Below are 18,876 nucleotides of genomic sequence, written 5' to 3'. Positions count from 1 at the left end.
TAAAAAAAAACAACAAACAACAACAACAACAACAAAAAAAAAAAGCTAGAAAGATAACCTCAGAACCCATGAGGCCATGAGGCTACTTTCTGAACATGAGGCTTAAGTGCTACATGTTAAGCCTTTTTAAAAGCTAAGGCAAAGGCATGCTCTTTATTTCCCCACAGATTTTATTGCAATCCACTACAATGATTCCCAAACAGATAACTTAGTCACAATTTAGTCATAAGATCAGGCCTTAAGCCTCAATATTTGATCATGTATTTCAATTGTCATGTACGATTCAAACTTCAGAGGCAAGTCATTTTCCTAATTGCTACAAATAAAATGTTGTAGTTCTGTCCCAGTAATTCTAAGTGAATTTTCTGAGCTCATTAATTGAGAAAAGAGGTAAAAATCTTCATACATTTACAAAGCTGCCAGTCCTTTTTCAGGATACAAGTGACATTTAGAATTCTGCTACTTGAGAACTGCTGATAACTGATGTCTATAATATTTAATTGTGAGCCTGGGCTGTACAGTTAGGATACGGAGATTATATCAAACAAAAAATTTAAAGAACAAAGTGAAAGAACAAAAAATACTAGTTCTGTGGGCTTCTATAAGTGAAGACAGTTTAAAGAAACAGTTAGCATCTATAGTGAGCTACCTTCTAATAAGAAGACTGCTTGTTTTCGAAAAATCTTCACCAGAATATCATCCAATTCAATTTCCTGTAGCTTAGAAATGAGCTGCTCCTCATTTCGACAAACCTTCTCTTGTGCGTACAAGCCATCTGGCATTATTCGTTGTTGTCCCAGCCCTATCAATGCTACTTCCACAGCCAGCGTTAAATAAGATTCTCCTTCTTCTAAGAATTTGTGTGCAGGCAGGTGATGGTACTCCAGAGATTTGCATTGCCCCATGTTCTCTGTAAAGGGTGACACAAAGAACAACACATCAGCAAGTCATTCTAATCCATAATCTACTTATAATGCCATATTTACAAATGCTACCTCTGTCAGTATTCACAGAATCACAGAATTTCTAGGTTGGAAGAGACCTCAAGATCATCGAGTCCAACCTCTGACCTAACACTAACAAGTCCTCCACTAAACCATATCACTAATTTGTTTAAATTTATTTATTTTATTTATTTATTTATTTTATTTATTTATTTATTTATCATTTGTTTAAATTTATTTAAATTACTAGCTTAATTTCAAAATCCAAAGATCCAATGTAAACTATCTAATTCCACAAGGGAGAAATACACAAAGTAATTATAAAAATAATAAAATAAAAATAATAAAATAAAAATAATAAAATAAAAATAATAAAATAAAAATAAAAATAAAAATAAAAATAAAAATAAAAATAAAAATAAAAATAAAAATACACTCAAGTAAAAATAAAAGTTTTCATCTTTAAACTATGATTTAGAGACAGGCAGTTTTTCTCCAGTTTTATGTTAATAAGGCAAAAATTGGAAGATGCATTTCAATTTTTGGGTGTTTCTTTTCTGAACCATTTATGTATCTCCTTAAAGCCTTGATGTTGTATAAGTGGAAAGGGAAGGTGTTTATACCTCTGCATAGATTTCAGATGAAGTTATCAAGATTGTGCAAGTACAGTAGGCCTGATAACTCCACAACATTTAAGCGTCCTCTGTTTGCTAGGGCTCTTTTCAGGATTTTTTATTTAATTGTTACAGTTGCATTTATGATAAACAAGTATAATGCTTCTGAATTTTACTGAAACAAGAATTCTTACTTCCAGTAAAAATTACTTATAAATTCCATACAGACCAAGCCATAAATTGCTTTAAAAAGTACCATTGATTCATTTGGTACTTCACAGATACACCATATGACAAAATGCTTCTGGTGGTTTTACTGTGCTAGGCAGGTAAACACCTTCACTCTCCCGGCTGCTGTGTGGCACAGCATTTTTTTTCCCTTTCTTAAATATGCTCTCACAGAGGCGCAAAACAACATCGCTTATTGGCTCAGCTCTGGAAAACAATGGGGCCCTTCCCAAACATGGGGCAGCTTCTAGATCTTTCTCACAGAAACCACCCCTATGGCCCCCTGCTACCAAAACCTTGCCACGTAAACCCACTACACCAGTACCCTGAACTGGTGGAAGGGGATGGGAGCAGAATGTGGCCCTCACTATCCATGAGGAAATGGCTGGCGACCTGCTACGGCACTTGGATGTTCGCAAGTAGATGGGGCCAGATGGGATCCACCCAAAGATACTGATTGAACTGGCAGAGGAGCTGGCCAAGCCGCTTTCCATCATTTATCAACAGGCCTGGCTATGGGGGAGGTCCCAGTCGACTGGCAGCTAGCAAATGTGATGCCCATTGTTATAAATGGCTCAGTCTTCAAAATAGGACTATAATCAACGTTTGCAATTTATTAAAGGAATAGAGGTAAGCAAACAGCGCTGGGTGCGCCGGGAGTCTCTGCTGCACCAGGCAGGTAAACACCACAACTGCTCTCTCACTCCCCCTCCTTAGATGAGGAGGGGAAGAAGTAAAGGAAAGAACAACTCATGGGTTGAGGTAAGGATAATTTAATTAAAGGGAAAAAAATAATAATTATTAAGGAAAGATTATTATTAACTAAACAGTTTAACTAAAGGGGGGAAAAAAAGGGGAAAGGGGAAAAGGGAGGGGGAAAGGGAAAAAACAAAACAAATAAAGGTTATGTGGAAGTGCGGACGAAAGAAATTACTCTCTGCTTCCCACAAATGAGCGATGCTTGACCACGTCCTTGAAGCAGGGCCTCAACGCACATAGCCGGTGTTCCGGTGGAGGACCGGCATTTTCACGACGAGAGCCCACCCCTCCCCTCTTCTTCCTGTTTCCACCTTGTATTGCTGAGTGTGACATCATATGGTATGGAATATCCCTTTGGTTGGTTTAGGTCAGCTGCCCTGGTGATGTTTCTTTTCTCACTTTTTTGCCCACCCCCTAGGAGGGTTAGAGAGAGTCTAGTTTCTAGAGAAACTACTGCAGAGGTGGAAACAGACTGAGAATAAGGAATGAATCACTTAAGCTCCTGGAAAGCAAATACTGAAATTAAAATGGGCATAAACATCCTGACCTAAATCATGCATCAATTCTGAAACACTGTTTTCCAATTCATATTCTCTGTAGGCCACGTATGTTATCATGTGTTTTATCATCTATTTGAAGTATTATGTGCATGTGCAGCTAAGATGTACAATAACACCCAGGGTCCTAAAAGAATTTGCTGAAGTAGTTGCCAAATCTCTCTCAATCATATTTGAAAAGTCCTGGCTGTCAGGTGAAGTCCCTGGTGACAGGAAAAAAAGAAACATCACTCCCATTTTTAAAAAGGGTAGAAAAAACAACCTGGGGAACTACAGACTGGTGAGCCTCACCTCTGTGCCTGGGAAGATCGTGGAAAAGATCCTCCTGGAAGCAGTGTCGAGGCACATGCAAGACAAACAGGTCTATCCGAGATAGCCAGCGTGGTTTCAGCAAGGGTAAATCATGCCTGACCAATCTGGTGGCCTTCTATGACGGAGTGACTGCAGCAGTTGACAAGGGAAGATTGACCAGTGTCTTCTACCTGGACTTCTGCAAGGCCTTTGACACAGTCCCACATGACATCCTGAACTCCAAAATGGGGAGATATGGACTTGATGGGTGGACCATTCAGTGGATAAGGAGTTGGCTTGAAGGCCGCACCCTTCAAGAGTTGTAGTCAATGGCTCTATGTCCAGGTGGAGGCTGGTAACGAGTAGTGTCCTTCATTGGTCTGTCTTAGGACCAGTTGGTTTGGGCTGGAACTAGATGATCTTTAAGGTCCCTTCCAACCCAAACCATTCTATGATTGCATGATTTGCCATTCTTTGCCTTCACCTGTGGTGTCCAATGAACAAAAAAATGTGAAATACTTCACGGCAACAGATGCTCTAAGAGTAGTGGAGCTATGCACTGAAGTGCGCGTACAGCAACAATAGCTGAAGCTCCAACTATGGAAAACTGACAGAGGCACCAGCAACTCAAATTTTGTGTGGCACTTTTAAACTCCTGTTGCAACTAGTAAGACCTGAAATTATTGCAAGAGAGATTAGAAATGTAAGTTCTCTCTCCTTTTCCAGGAGCCTGGTGCTTAAGTATACAAATCAGAGAAAATCCAGAGAAGTTTAGGTGTATTTCGCTCTGTCTGACTATTCGGTGGGTAAGGAATTGGCTTGAAGGTCGCACCCAGAGAGTAGTGGTCAGTGGATCTATGTCCAGGTGGAGGCCAGTGACAAGTGGTGTACCGCAGGAGTCTGTCCTGGGACTGGTACTGTTTAATATCATTATCAATGACATAAACAGTAGGATCGAGTGCACCCTCAACAAATTTGAAGATGACACCAAGCTGAGTGGTGGGGTTGATATGACAGAAGGAAGGGACACCACCCAAAGGGACCTGGACAGGCTTGAGAAGTGGGGCCACGTGAACCTAATGAGGTTCAACAAGTCTAAATGCAGGGTGATGCACCTGGGTTGGGGCAATCCCAGACGTGAGTACAGACTAGGAGAAGAACTCATTGAGAGCAGCCCTGTGGAGAAGGACTTGATGGATGAAAAGTTCGACATGAGTGCGTGTTTGCAGCCCAGAAGGCTAACTGCATCCTGGGCTGCATCAACAGAGGAGTGGCCAGCAAGTCAAGGGACGTTATTGTCCCCCTCTACTCAGCCCTTGTGAGGCCCCACTTGGAGTACTGCATCTAGGTGTGGAGCCCCCAGTACAAGAAAGATGTAGACGTGTTAGAGCGGGTCCAGAGGAGGGCCACAAAGATGATCAAGGGGCTGGAGCACCTCTCCTATGAAGAAAGGCTGAGAGCTGGGGCTGTTCAGCCTACAGAAGAGAAGGCTCCAGGATGATCTCATCACAACCTTTCAGTACTTAAAGGGGTCTTATAAAAGGGATGCAGAAGGACTCTTTACTCAGGTAGATAATGATAGGACAAGGGGGAATGGTTTTAAACTAAAAGAGGGAAGATTTACATTAGAGCTTGGAAAGAAATTTTTCACTCAGAGGGTGGCGAGGCACTGGAACAGGTTGCCCAGACAGGCTGTGGATGCCCCATCCCTGGCGGTGTTTAAGACTAGGTTAGATGAGGCCCTTAGGAACCTGATCTAGTGGGTGGCATCCCTGCCTATGGCAGGGGGGTTGGAACTAGGTGATCCTTGAGGTCCCTTCCAACCCAGACCATTCTATGCTTCTATGCTTCTATGATTCTATGAACACCCTGGGATGCATTAGGAGGAGTGTTGCCAGCAGGTCGAGGGAGTTGATCCTTCCCCTCTGTTCAGCACTGGTGAGACACATATGGAGTGCTGTATTCAGTTCTGGGCTCCCCGGTATATGGACATACTGGAGCCAATCCAGTGAGGGGTCACAAAGATGAGTAAGGGACTAGAGCATCTCTATATGATCAGAGATTGGGACAACCGGGACTGTTTGGCCTGGAAAAGAGAAGGCTCAGGAATATCTTACCAATATGTATAAATATATGATAGGAGAGTGTAAAGAAGGCTGAGCCAGACTCTTCTCAGTGGTAACCTGTGACAGGAAAAGAGGCAATGGGCACAAACTGAAACACACATTTCCATTTGAACATAAGAAAAGAATTTTTTACTGTGAATGTAGAACACTGGAAGAGGTTGCCAAGAGAGGTTGTAAAGTCTTCATTCTTGGAGTTATTCAAAACCCAAATAGACACAGTCCTGGGCGATCTGCTGCAGCAGATCCTGCTCTAAGCAGGATCTAATTCTGTGATTTTTGTGATCTTCTGAAATGTCTCAGAAAAAGGACAGAGTAATATCTGTGGAGAGGGTTGCTACTATAAAGACTTATTTGCTTTTATTTCAGGCTCAAAATACAGAATTTTCTTCAAGAATAAATAACTGGTAATTTTGGAAGTGCTTTAAAAATTTTCCTTTAAACATTTTTTCTCCCTCATGTTTTCTTAGGGAAGGCAAATGTGAGTTCTTATACTATGAGAACACTGGCTTTGAAGTTAATTTAGAATGGAAAGGTAGAAAAATGCCTCTGGTTACTGAAGACATGTAAAAGATATCTTCCTTTGCACAGCCTTACCTGTGAAGTCTGAGAATCCATGGAAGCTCTCTTCATCCACTTTGCAGGCTTCCATCAGGCTACTGAAGAGGGTGCCAATTGGATCCAAAGGGTGTCCCACCAAACCTTCAAGATTCGTTATTGAGGTTACTCCTTTGTGGAGAAGTTCTATGTTAGAAAAGATGGAGGGAGGAGGGAGGGAAAGAGTGCATATTAGCCACTCTTTAGTTAGCCACTTTATTACTTAAAAGAGGAAGAAAAAAAAAAAAAAAGAATGAAGGCAAAACGCCATTCAAACACTTGCAAAGCACATTATGGGTCAACAGTTTCAAATGTAGTGATTTTTTTTTTTTTGGAAATCTCTTACTCGCTACCAGGAAATCTTCTGAGAACATCTGCTGAAAAATGACAGCAAAGACTTTTTGACTTTTTGACTTTTTTTTTTTTTTTTTTGTAATGTATCCACATCTGTTTCCTGGCTCAAAAGATGTAGTGCCATTTTGTACGTTTTAAGTGAATCTGATGGCACTGAAATAAATGAAAATACTCTAAAATATGTTCCATTATCCCAAATAAAACATGAGCTTATTTTGCATCTAAATATTAATGAAATGATAAACTCAGGATGACAACTCCTTTAAAAAAATAAAAAGAACAAAAACATTAAATGTAGTACGCAAAAAAAAAAATTGTCTTTTAATTGAATCACCTTAATTTTGGCATTCTAAAATTTCAGTCGACAAACATACTTTGTTGGATACTTTGCTTTGTAGCCCTCACCCATAGATCAGTTGGAACATGAAAAAAATCCTTTAGCACAATGAATTGAAGAAAGTATGTATTTGGTAAAGGTTATAGATTCCCCTGATCCCATTTTTTACTAACAGGCTTATGGCACTAGCTCTCCTTTGACTCCAACCCCCAACTTTTTTCTCCTAAACATGTATATGCTACTGAACTATGGGAGATCAGTCTCATTATGGCTGATCATGTAAAAATTGTATACAAGCTATTATGGATGCTCTGCTTCTCTACCTACTACGCACTTACTTGAAGATGCCTCTACTCACTCTCATTTATGGGGTATCACCTTCCTTAGTAACCACATGCATTATTGCAAAGCTTTAAAATGCTAGAAAGCCTGCTTCTTACCTAAATGTGTGGGGCTACAAAATGAAACAGCCACACTGTTGAACTGATTGCTCAGGAGGATAGGGCTGGGTGTTTTTGTTTTGTTTTGTTTTGTTTTTTGATGTTGTTGCTGTTTAGGAATCAACTGATATGTAATTAAAAAAAAAAAAAAGTAGATCTTTGTCTTACTAACAAATATCATGTGCTATACATGACATGCAGAAACAAGTAATATTAACAAAAAGGATTATTCACACTGACTTCTTACTGATTCACTTATACGTTACATTACCACTATGATCATTTGCAATGGAGAGTTAAAGACGCCTCATTGACTTTATAGTTTCAAAAACAGTTTTCTTATGCAAAGTTCCAAATGTTATCGTCATCTTGTCATGTCCTTTGCCCTCCTCTCTTCCCCACATTTACCTTTCTTCTGAGCCTGGAACATTTCCAGCTGTTTCTGCTGCTGCCTTCTTAGTGTATTAACAATAGCTATTGCCAGCCTCAGTGCTTCTCTTGGATATCCATGAGATCGTAATGCATCCACCCTCGCACAGGCTGTGGGAACATGTTCTAAAATGGAGAAAATAATTGAATAGCAACGCTTCCATGTCTGCAATGGCCTGTTTTGCTAGGTTAACTCCAAAGGTTAAAACTGTGCAAAAGAGAATTAAAGGACTACTTCTGAAACCAGCATTTCAAGGGACCCTCTGTTCTTTTTGCCAGGCTTCTCATTCATCTCCCCACCATGCCCCCTAAAATAATGCCATAGAAACTAAACAAAGTGGCAAGTCACAGAAACCTCTTTAAAGTTTAGCCACTTACCATGCCAGAGGGGCCACCCATGAGAGTCAAAGAGTGAGTTTTCAGTGTCGTCATGGTAACAGTAGTTGGTGTATAGGTTACTGCTGATAATGTGCTGTAAGTGGCTGTCCTGCCAGTGAAGATCGCATGCCTCAATGGCTCGAGTGAACACCGTCCGATGGGGCCTGTTCGATGAATCTGTCATTTTCAGAAGTTCAGAAAGCTTCATCAGCTTTTACTCATTCATATGTGAATAAGTCATTCACAGCGTTCTTGTCTTCTTCCTACTCATGACCCCCAACTGATGGCAGCCTGTCTTATCCCCCTTCTGCAAGAAGCAGGCTGCAGATGACATTTCACATCCTATTACTGAACAGGCTAGACAAAGTGTGCACCATTCACTCTGCATTCAAAAAGAGATCTATGGAACAGCAAGACTAATGCTAAACAGGGCTTTGCAAAGGGAACAGCTAAAGATGAAGGATATCTGACAGCTCTCCTGAGAACAAACTAGAAAGTATATGGCACAGCTACTCAAACATTCCCAACTTCTCTATTTCTGAGACCCAGAGCTGCAAGGACAAGGGATGGATGAACAGCGTATGAAGAACTCTGGGTCAGACGTGTTCTGCAGGGGTTTCCCTACATCGAGGCCCCTTCAAGGCAGATGAGGGAGCCGCCAGGACCCGGCAGCCCTCACGAGGGTGGCTGATGAGGCTTGGGTGGAGACAGGAGTGTCCCTCCTCTGTCATACAAAGGCAGCCCCTAAGGAGCGCGAGCAACCAGGAGTGTGGCTAACAGAGCAGGCAAACAGGGCTTGTCAGTCAGGGAGTGGTGTGGCAGTGTGTTCAGGCAGGGCATGCAGGGAGGGTGCTGAAGCTTGGCCAGGTTGACTATGGAGCGATAGTATCCACCCAGCAGAAGACAGCGGCCTCACAGAGCTCAGCACACACCCACCACAGCTGATGCAGCCTCCCAGACAGAACTCCAGGGGGAACATGCTGCCACCGAGGTGTCAGGCTGCTGGGTGTGCCCTACTCTTATGCCACTACAGGATGACAGTAGAGAGCACAGCTCTGGGAGGTGTGCCCAGGTTGAAGAACTGCTTTGTCTGGTGGCAGAGCTTTGGGAGGAGGTGGGCAGGCTGAGGAGCATCAGGGAGTCAGAGAAGGAGATTGACTGGTGAGGTAGAGCTCTGCCATCCCTGCAGCAGGGTCCTCAGCCAGACATAGCCACTGCTCAAGAAACAAAAGTTCCCCTACCCCCTTGCCAGAACGCAGACAGAAGGGATCTAAGAGACAGGGGGGAGTAGAAGCAGGATCCTGTTTGGCGTAGCAGGTGACCTCAGCAGCTGCCTACCTCACCTTCCCAGGTGCCCCTATACAACAGGAATGAGGTTCTGGAACTGTATAGGAAATCAAATGACAATGTGGATAAAGGTCCATCTATATTGAGGGAGTTGCCCAGGGCAAGTCAACCTATGTCCCACATAACAACAACCTCCACCAAGAAAAAAAGAACAGTTATAGTCATAGGTCATATAGTTCCCTTCTGAAGGGAACAGAGGGCCCGATTTGTTGTTCAGACTTGACCCATAAGGAAGACTGCTGTCCCTGGGGCAGGGGTATGAGACATCATTCAGACAGTCACTCGTCTGGTAATAATCCCTCTGATTATTACCCTTTATTGTTTTTTCAAGTTGGCAGTGATGAGATGGCAAAGAGAAGCCAAAGAGCAATCAAAAGGGAATTTAGGGCTTTGGGGCAACTGGTTGAAGGATCAGGTACACAGGTAGTGCTTTCCTCCATCCTTCCAGTAGCAGGGATCAATACTGAAAGGAACAGGTGAACCTATCTGATCAATACATGGCTCCGAGGCTGATGCCACCAACACAGTTTCAAGTTTCTTGATCATGGGAAGGTCTACATGACACCAAGCCTACTGACTCCTGATGGAGATCACCTTTATCTGAGGGAGAAAAGGATTTTTGTCCAGGAATTATCAGGGCTGATCAACAGGGCTTTAAAACTAGATTCAAAGGGGGAAAGGGACAAAACCAGGCCCACCAGAGAGACTGGACACCAATTTTTGAGGAACTGCATGCTGGGGAGGCCCTTCAGTCTGCCCCACAAAGGGCTGAGTTGAATGAAAAACATCTCAAATGTTTCTATACATACACACGCAGCATGAGAAATAAGCATTTCAGCTCCCTGAAATGCTTGTATACTAATGCGCGTAGTATGGGAAACAAACAGGAAGAACTGGAGATCTGCGTGCAGTCGCAAGGCTATGATCTCATTGCAATCATGGAGACATGGTGGGATAGCTCACATGACTGGAATGCTGTCATGGAAGGCTACGTGCTTTTTAGAAAAGACCAGACAGGAAAGCGAGGTGGTGGAGTTGCTCTTTATGTGAGAGAGCAACTGGAATGTGTGGAGCTCTGCCTGGGGGTGGATGAAGAGCGAGTTGAGAGCTTATGGGTAAGGATTAAAGGGCAGGCTACCACAGCTGACGCTGTTGTGGGTGTTTGCTACAGGTCACCTGATCAGGAAGAGGAGGTGGATGAAGCCTTCTTCAGACAGCTCCAAGTAGCCTCTCAGTCACAAGCCCTGGTTCTCATGGGAGATTTCAACCTCCCTGATATCTGCTGGGAAGACCACACAGCTGGGCACAAATAGTCCAGGAGGTTCCTGCAGTGCACTGATGACAAATTTTTGACGCAGGTGGTCAAAGACCAACAAGGAAAGGTGTGTTACTAGACCTTGTATTAACAAATGAGGAAGGATTAGTTGGAGATGTGAGGGTCAGTGAGCAGCCTTGGCCGCAATGACCATGATATGGTGGAGTTCAGGATCTTGCGAGGAGGAAGCAGGGCAAAAAGTAGGATTGCGACCCTGAACTTCAGGAGAGCAAACTTTGTCTTCTTCAGGGATCTACTTGAAAGAATTCCATGAGTTAGGTCCATGGAAGGAGGGGGGGTCCAAGACAGATGGTCAGTATTCAAGTATCACTTCCTCCAAGCTCAAGATTGGTGCGTCCCTATGAGCAAGAAGGCAAGCAAAGGGTACAGGAGATCTGCGTGGATGATCAGGAAGCTCCTGGCAAAGCTCAAAAAGAAGAAGGAAGTTTACAGCATGTGGAAAAGGGGGCAGGCGACTTGGACGGAATATAGGGATGCTGTCAGAGTATGCAGGGATGCGACAAGGAAGGCCAAGGCCCATTTGGAATTAGATCTGGCAATGGATGTCAAGGACAACAAGAAGGGCTTCTTCAAATACATCAGTAGAAAAAGGAAGACTGGGGAAAATGTCATCCCACTGCTGAATGGGGCTGGTACTCTGGTGACAAACTATATGGAGAAGGCAGAGTTGCTGAATGCCTTTTTTGCTTCAGTCTTTACTGCTATGACCAGCCCTCAGAAATCTCAGACCCTGGAGACAAGAGAGGAAGTCCGGAGAAAGGAGGACTTTCCCTTCTTCAAAGAGGCTCAGGTCAGAGATCATCTAAGCACACCTGACATCCACAAATCCATGAGCCCCAATGGCATGTACCCACAGGTGCTGAGGGAGCTGGCCAATGTTATTGCTAGGCCCCTCTCCATCATCTTTGAAAGGTTGTGGAGAACAGGAGAGGTGCCTGAGGACAGGAAGAGAGCCAATGTCATGCCAGTCTTCAAAATGGGCAAGAAGGAGCACCCAGGCAACTACTGGCCAGTCAGCCTCACCTCCATCCCTGGAAAGGTGATGGAACAGCTCATCCTGGAGGTCATCTCCAAGCATGTGGAGGATAAGAAGGTGATCAGGAATTGTCAGCCTGGATTCACCAAGGGGAGATCATGCTTAACCAATCTGCTGTCCTTCTATCATGAGATGACTAGATGGGTAGATGAGGGGAGAGCGGTGGATGTTGTCTACCTTGACTTCAGCAAGGCTTTTGACACTGTCTCCCGTAACATCCTCATGGGCAAGCTCAGGAAGTGCAGGCTAGATGAGTGGACGGTGAGGGGGATTGATAATTGGCTGAATGGCAGAACTCAGAGAGTTGTGCTTAGTGATGCAGAATCTAGTTGGAGGCCTGTAGCTAGTGGTGTCCCCCAGGGGTCAGTACTGGGTCCAGTGTTGTTTAACTTATTCATCAATGACCTGGACAATGGAAGAGAGTGCACCTTCAGCAAGTTTGCTGATGACACAAAGCTTGGAGGAGTGGCTGATACCCCAGAAGGCTGTGCTGCCATTCAGAGGGATCTTAACAGGCTGGAGGGTTGGCCGATAGAAACCTTGTGAAGTTCAACAAGGGTAAGTGCAAGGTCCTGCACCTGGGGAGGAATAACTCCAAGCACCAGTACAGGTTGAGGGGTGAGCTGCTGGAGAGCAGCTCTGCAGAGAGGGACCTCGGAGTCCTGGTGGATAGCAGGCTGACCATGAGTCAGCAATATGCCCTTGTGGCCAAGTTGTCTAACGGTATCCTGAGCCGTATTTGGAAGAGTGTTGCCAGCAGGTCGAGGGAGGTGATCCTCCCCCTCTACTCAGCCCTGGTGAGGCCACACCCGGAGTATTGTGTCTAGTTCTGGGCTCCCCAGTGCAAGAGGGACATAGAACTACTGGAGCGAGTTCAGAGGATGGCTACAAAGATGATTAGAGGACTAGAACTCCTGTCATACAAGGACAGGCTGAGAGAACTGTGCCTGTTTAGCCTGGAAGAGAAGACTGTGGGGAGACCTCATTAATGTATATAAATATTTGAGGGGAGGGTGTCAAGAGGATGGAGCCGGTCTCTTTTCAGCTGTGCCCAGAGACAGGACGAGAGGCAACGGGCACAAACTGAAGCACAGGAGGTTCCGAATATGAGGGGGCACTTCTTTACTGTGAGGGTGACAGAGTACTGGAACAGGTTGCCCAGAGAGGCTGTGGAGTCTCCTTCTCTGGAGATATTCAAAACTTGACTGCATGCCATCCTGCGCAATGTGCTCTACATGATCTTAATTGGCAGGGAGGTTGGACTAGATGATCTGCAGAGGTCCCTTCCAACCTCGGCCATTCTGTGATTCTGTGTGACTTTCAGTCTTTCTCTTTGAAAAGTGATGTTAACTTTGAGCACTTGTTTAATTTTTTGTCATAAACATCTACAAATACTGTAGATAAAACAAGGTGCACTGAGGTCATGGGAGTGGCATAACCCTTACTGGGCATCTATCCATGGCAAAACCCCTCTGTCAATGTCATGTCCAAGTTGCCACTAGCCTGTCCAGGTTGGGCTGAACTTCAAGAAATCCAGAAAGCAAAAACCACCTCTTTAGGGAGTTATTTGGTGAATGAACTTCTAGCCCCAGCTAGCTGTGAGATTTATAAAGGAACTCTCTAACTATTTCCTTCGGAGGTAATCTTACAAAAAAAAGGACCAATGTAAAACCCATCTAAATTCACATCTGCCCCTCCCTCCCCAACATTTAATTTTAACTTTATCATAATTGTATGAAATATGTATCAAAATACTGAGGGTTTTGAGGATTGTGAGGGTTTTTGTTCAAGGGAAATGTCTTGTGTTTTCCCCAGTAGCAATCTTTGTTTAGAGAGGACTGGACAAGGCTTCTGCCAGATTTAATAATCACATTTTTTATTAGAAAGCATGATACTGAATATACAGAGACCTCCAAGAAGGCAGTGCTGCCTCTACACCCCCCCCCTCCCCAACCTGGCAATGCAGACTGCACAACACAGAACAGATCCTATAAATGGCTGCTTTACTTTTTCACCCACTCAGTTTAATGCAGTTGCAACTGATCTCTCTTTAAATAGGTATCAAAGGCTTTGTAACTGCAAACAAAATAAAAATCCCAATACCAGAAGGGACACAAGATTGTAGTCAAGCAAAGAAACAAGCTTTTACTTTGACATACTTCAAGGACATTCCATTTACATGCAATAAGTATTCAGAAGGACCAAGTGAAAAGCTAGAGGACCTAACTAAACACAAATACTTGCTTTGAAAACATCGCAGCCCCGGCATGAAAAAAACAATTTATCCTTCCTGCAAGGAAGTATTAGTGAAAATAAATTTGGCTGGTCTGTCCTTAATAAGAAAGTTACTTGTCCCAGTCCCAGGAAAGAGTGCTGAATTCTGCAAGGCTAGAGTATATAAGATAGATGTTATATGTTGCAGTCAGTGCATATATTTAGGCTTACCTTGGTTAGCATTTTCACCCCGAGGCAAAGCATTGGTTAAATTGGGCACCTCGTTTCCATGGTTTCCATCTTCCCAGGGGCAAACATCCACACTGTTCCATTTTTTCAGCTGTTTTAGCCAACTGGCCTTCTGCTCCAACTTGCAGTGGGGATTTAAAACTATACACATCCATAGAGCACCTGATTTAAAAAAAAATCGCTAAAATATGTTTTCTATTAAAAATGCAGCAGTCAATGACTAATTGCAAACTTCTATACTGTAATATATTTTTTTCTCCCCTACACTGCTTACTTCCCAGCTACACCTAGCACCAGGCAGGCTGAATTCCTGACTCAGAATGTGGCCCATCTGAAGCAGCTGAAAGAATGTACCAATCCAACCTTCTAAATTAAAAGGCATTAAGTTAGTCTTTTGTACCAGAAAATCCAGAGCTCACAAAACATGGTTCATCAGACAGGAGTATCAGTCAAAACCAAACAAGAATTCACATAAAGTTTCAGAATAAAATTACCCAAGTTTTTCTTCTAATTTTTGTATCAAGAGTGAATGTTTTCTACAAACAAGAACTATGTATCTTCCAGCTTCACATTAGAGGAACCAAACAAGTATGAGTAAAACATGTATTTTGTAAACACATACTTCTACACTCAAAACCCAGCAAAAGTACTGCTGATCATGTAATTCTTTTTACAAACACATCTGGATCTCAGGGACAAAGTAAACACTGGTTTTATGCAGTCTAATAGGGATATTTTTTACTGCAATTGCTTCAGTAATTTGGTTACACTTAAAAAAAAATTATACATGTTCTTTTTATGGAGCTCTAATTTACAGAAAGCTAGTTTCCTCTGACACATACCTTTTTTTTTTTTTTTCTTTTTTTTTTTTTGCTACATTTTTTATGTTTGCTATGCACACATACCATTACTTTAGAACCTGTTCCATGACACTATATAACATGGCAGGTATAAATACATCAGGGTTTCCAGCAACTATTTTCAAATTGAAAGATTTTTCTCTAAATCAGCTGTCTCTTCATCAGCATGAACTTTGACAGAAGCAAGAAGACATCTGAAAGCGCTATTTAGCAACAGTTCATTTTCTCATTAAGACCATGCCTTATACACTACAAGAGATTTAGAGAATATGCTTAAACTACAGGCTGGAAAAAAAAAGAATAAAAATACAGCTGGTTCTTCCAGGATAATAAAATTTTTCACATTCAAGTACTCTTTTGCTTACTAAAAATGCAAAATAGGTACCCAGAGTACAGGCCATCACATTACATTCATTCCTAGAGTAGTTTGGCATGTTGATACGCCAAAACACAGGACCCAATGGAAACAGAGCCTGATCCTTAAGGTTGCAAATCCCCAGATATTCTGAACACTATGGAATGGGGAAGTAATAGCAAAGAAATCTGAACACCTCAAGAAAATAAGATACGGTACAGTGCAGAACACCAGAGGGAGATGCTGCACTAATGCAGATTATTGGTGCACATTTACAGTACAGCAAAACTTTTTTATTATTATTTTTTCTTTTTAAAGCATCTGAAGCTTTTCATGGGAGTGAGTAAAGCCAATACTGTTTTTAAAAACATTTTAAAATCAAATCATATGACTTTCTATTAGAAAACCTCTTCAACAAGCTTCACTCCCCAAACAGTCAAATTACAAATGTTTCTTATTATTAAGCGTCAGTGTATTCAGCACTGCTCAAGAGAGAAGGAATATATTTCTTGCAATCTGCAAAACAAAAGATGGAGGATATTGGAAAGCCTTAGAGAACAGTTAACTTGGATTTATTTACTTATTTATTTTCAAAATCAAGTATTACTTGAAGGCATTGAAGAGACATCACACCTTTTAGCATCTTAAAAAAAAAAAGCCAATTTAATACTTTGTAGCCAGATTCCCAGTGCTTTCAGGCTGAAGCAAACAAAAAATAGACTATCTTAACTACATTTTGGAATAATTTCAGTCATAGGCAGAACACACACTACTGATTAAGCAATGCCCCTGCAAAACAAGTAGCCTTTTATTTTTCTGTGTTTCAAACACCACTAGAGAAAAAGGAATTAACTCGCCTTCTTCAGAAGCTCCACTATGCATACAGTGCATCTAGTGGACAGGAAAGGGAAGAGATAGCCAAAAGTACCAAAAACCTTTAAAAACTTATTTCATTTAAAGAGGGAAACTATGTCAATCTGTACTGGTTTCAGTTAGAACAGAATTTTCTTCCTAGTAGCTGGTGGAATGCTGTGTTTTGGCTCGGGATGAGAAGAGTGCTGATAACACCCCGATGTTTTAATTGTTGCAGAGCAGTGCTTATACCAAGCCAAGGACATCTCAGCTTCTTGCTCTGTCCTGCCAACAGGCAGGCTGGGGGTGCAGTAAGAGCTGGGAGGGGACAGACCCAGGACAGGTGACCCAAACTAGCCAAAGGGGTATTCCATACCATCTGACGTCATGCTAAACAATATATAGGGGTGGCTAGCCGGGGGAGGGGGCCGGACTGCTCGGGGTTAGGCTGGGCATCGGTCAGCGGGTGGTGAGCAATTGCATTGTGCATCACTTGTTTGTACATAGTAGTAGTAGTAGTACTATTATCACCTTTGTATTATTATTATTATTATTATTGTTATTATTATTATTGTTATTATTATTTTCCTGTCTTATTAAACTGTCTTTATCTCAACTCACGGGCTTCACTTTCCATTTCTCTCCCCCGTCCCAGAGAGGGAGGGGGAGGGTGAGCGAATGGCTGCGTGGTGTTTAGCTGCAAGCCGGGTTAAACCACGACACAATCATAACTACATTGTTAGCAGTTCATCTCTGAAACCTAGGCAATTTTTATGCAAATGAAGCACAAGGACAAGTGTATTTATGAACCCCACACAAACCACTTCACATTTCAATAGAACCCAACTGCACCCTGCTCCCAGCGACTTCAGAGGAAGCCGTGTATGCATTTGAGCTCGCTGAGGCCCTTGTGCAGCTTTCAAGGCTGCCCTATTGCCTGCAGGATGAGGGGTGCAAGACAAATCTACTCCCCTGAGAAGAGAAGGGAACAGAAAGAGCATTGCGCTCAACTCCTGTAGCATTACAAAGGCCACCATCTGGGAGAAGGTAGCATAATGCCAATAACCCCACACTCTTCAGCCTATTTGGGTTTCTGGTTTTTCTTGGTTGTTTTTTTTTGTTTGTTTGTTTGTTTTGTTTTGTTTTGTTTTGTTTTGTTTTTCTTTCTTTCTTCCCCCTAGTGAGTGTGCACTTTCCTGTATTCATATTTCTTTCTCCTCCTCCCCAAGTGCCTTCACTTCTCCCCTAACATCAGCTCCATTCTGGCTCCTTCCATTCAGTGGTTCCTGTCTGGCTTCTAGCACTGAAAAGTCTGAGGAAAACATTCACTTCCTCCCAATTTTATTTTTATTTTTTTGACTTTCCACATGCCAACTGGAAGGACCCTGGAGAATATTCTTCCCTAAATGGGAAGAATCCACTGATGCTGCTCAGTGGAAGCCCCACTGAGCTGGCCCTTAAATGGCACCACCAACCTGAAGGCTTACACAGGCCTCAAACAAGATACTCTCTTTTCTGCCTAATAGCTCCTATGCTGGGAAACAGCCATTCTCCTCAAAATGCATACCTGCTTGTGTAGATGCAACCAATGCTACCTGCAACATGCACAAAGGACAGGGAGATCACTCACCAATTATTGTCACGAGCAAAACAGACTCAGCAGAGGGAGATTAATATAATTTATTACCCAACAGGCTAGATCAGTGAGAAACTAAAAGCAAACTAAAAACACCTTCCCCCCATCCACCCTCTTCTACATCCTCCCCCTGAGTGGCGCAGGGGAATGGGGAATGGGGAATGGGGGTTGCAGTCAGCGTATAGCACTTCGTCTCCGTCACTCCTTCATGGTCACTCTCTTCTTCTGCTCCAATGTGGGGTCCTTCCCATGGAATGCAATCATTCCCAAACTGATCCTATGTGGGCTTCCCACAGGCAGCAGTTCTTCAAGAACTGCTCCGAATATGGGTCCGTACCACAGGTTCCATCCGTCAGGAGTAAACTGCTCCAACATGGGTCCCCCCACAGGCAGCAGCTCCTGCCAGATCCCCTGCTCCTGCATGAGCTCCTCTCCACAGGCTACAGCTCTGGCCCAGAGTCTGCTCTTGCGGGGATTCTCCTCAGGCCGCAGCTTCCTTTAGGCCAGATCCACCTGCTCTACCATGAGCTCCTCCATGGGCTGCAGCTTAGAAATCTGCTCCGCTGTGGTACACCATGGACTGCAGGGGGACAACATGCTCCACCATGGTCCTCTCCACAGGCCACAGGGGAACTTCTGCTCCAGCACCTGGAGCACCTTCTCCCCCTCCTTCTGATCTGACAGCAGGGCTGTTTCTCACTCCTCACTCCTCTCTCTCTCCCAGCTGCTGTTCTGCAGCATTTATTTCCCTTTCTTAAATATGCTCTCACAGAGGTGCAAACAGCATCACTTATTGGCTCTGTTCTGGACAGCAGTGGGTCCCTTTTCAAGATGGCTGGAACTGGCCCTTATCTGACATGGGACAGCTTCCGGACTCTTCTCACAGAGACCACCCCTGCAGCCTCCTGCTACCACAGTCTTGCCACATAAACCCAATACA

The 18,876-nt window shown here is 43.3% G+C and overlaps 1 protein-coding gene across 1 annotated transcript in view; it reads right to left on the bottom strand.

Moving 5' to 3' along the window:
- The window catches only part of LOC309889543 (zinc finger SWIM domain-containing protein 6-like), a gene marked incomplete at its 3' end in the record, with an annotated part of 239,723 nt that overhangs the window by 70,723 nt on the left and 150,124 nt on the right, over positions 1-18,876 (bottom strand). Inside the window, exons 5-9 of the mRNA XM_082782392.1 lie at positions 14,216-14,395; positions 8,052-8,228; positions 7,653-7,799; positions 6,114-6,260; positions 650-910 (exon numbers count right to left, since the gene is read on the bottom strand). Coding sequence (XP_082638518.1) covers positions 650-910; positions 6,114-6,260; positions 7,653-7,799; positions 8,052-8,228; positions 14,216-14,395 — 912 coding nt within the window. The remainder of the gene's footprint in view (positions 1-649; positions 911-6,113; positions 6,261-7,652; positions 7,800-8,051; positions 8,229-14,215; positions 14,396-18,876) is intronic.

The sequence above is a fragment of the Aythya marila genome (genome assembly GCF_965140915.1).
Source record: "Aythya marila genome assembly, chromosome: W".
In the NCBI taxonomy this organism is placed as follows: domain Eukaryota; kingdom Metazoa; phylum Chordata; class Aves; order Anseriformes; family Anatidae; genus Aythya; species Aythya marila.
Note: the sequence above shows the minus strand (reverse complement) of the source record. Positions and strands in the feature narration are given on the sequence as shown.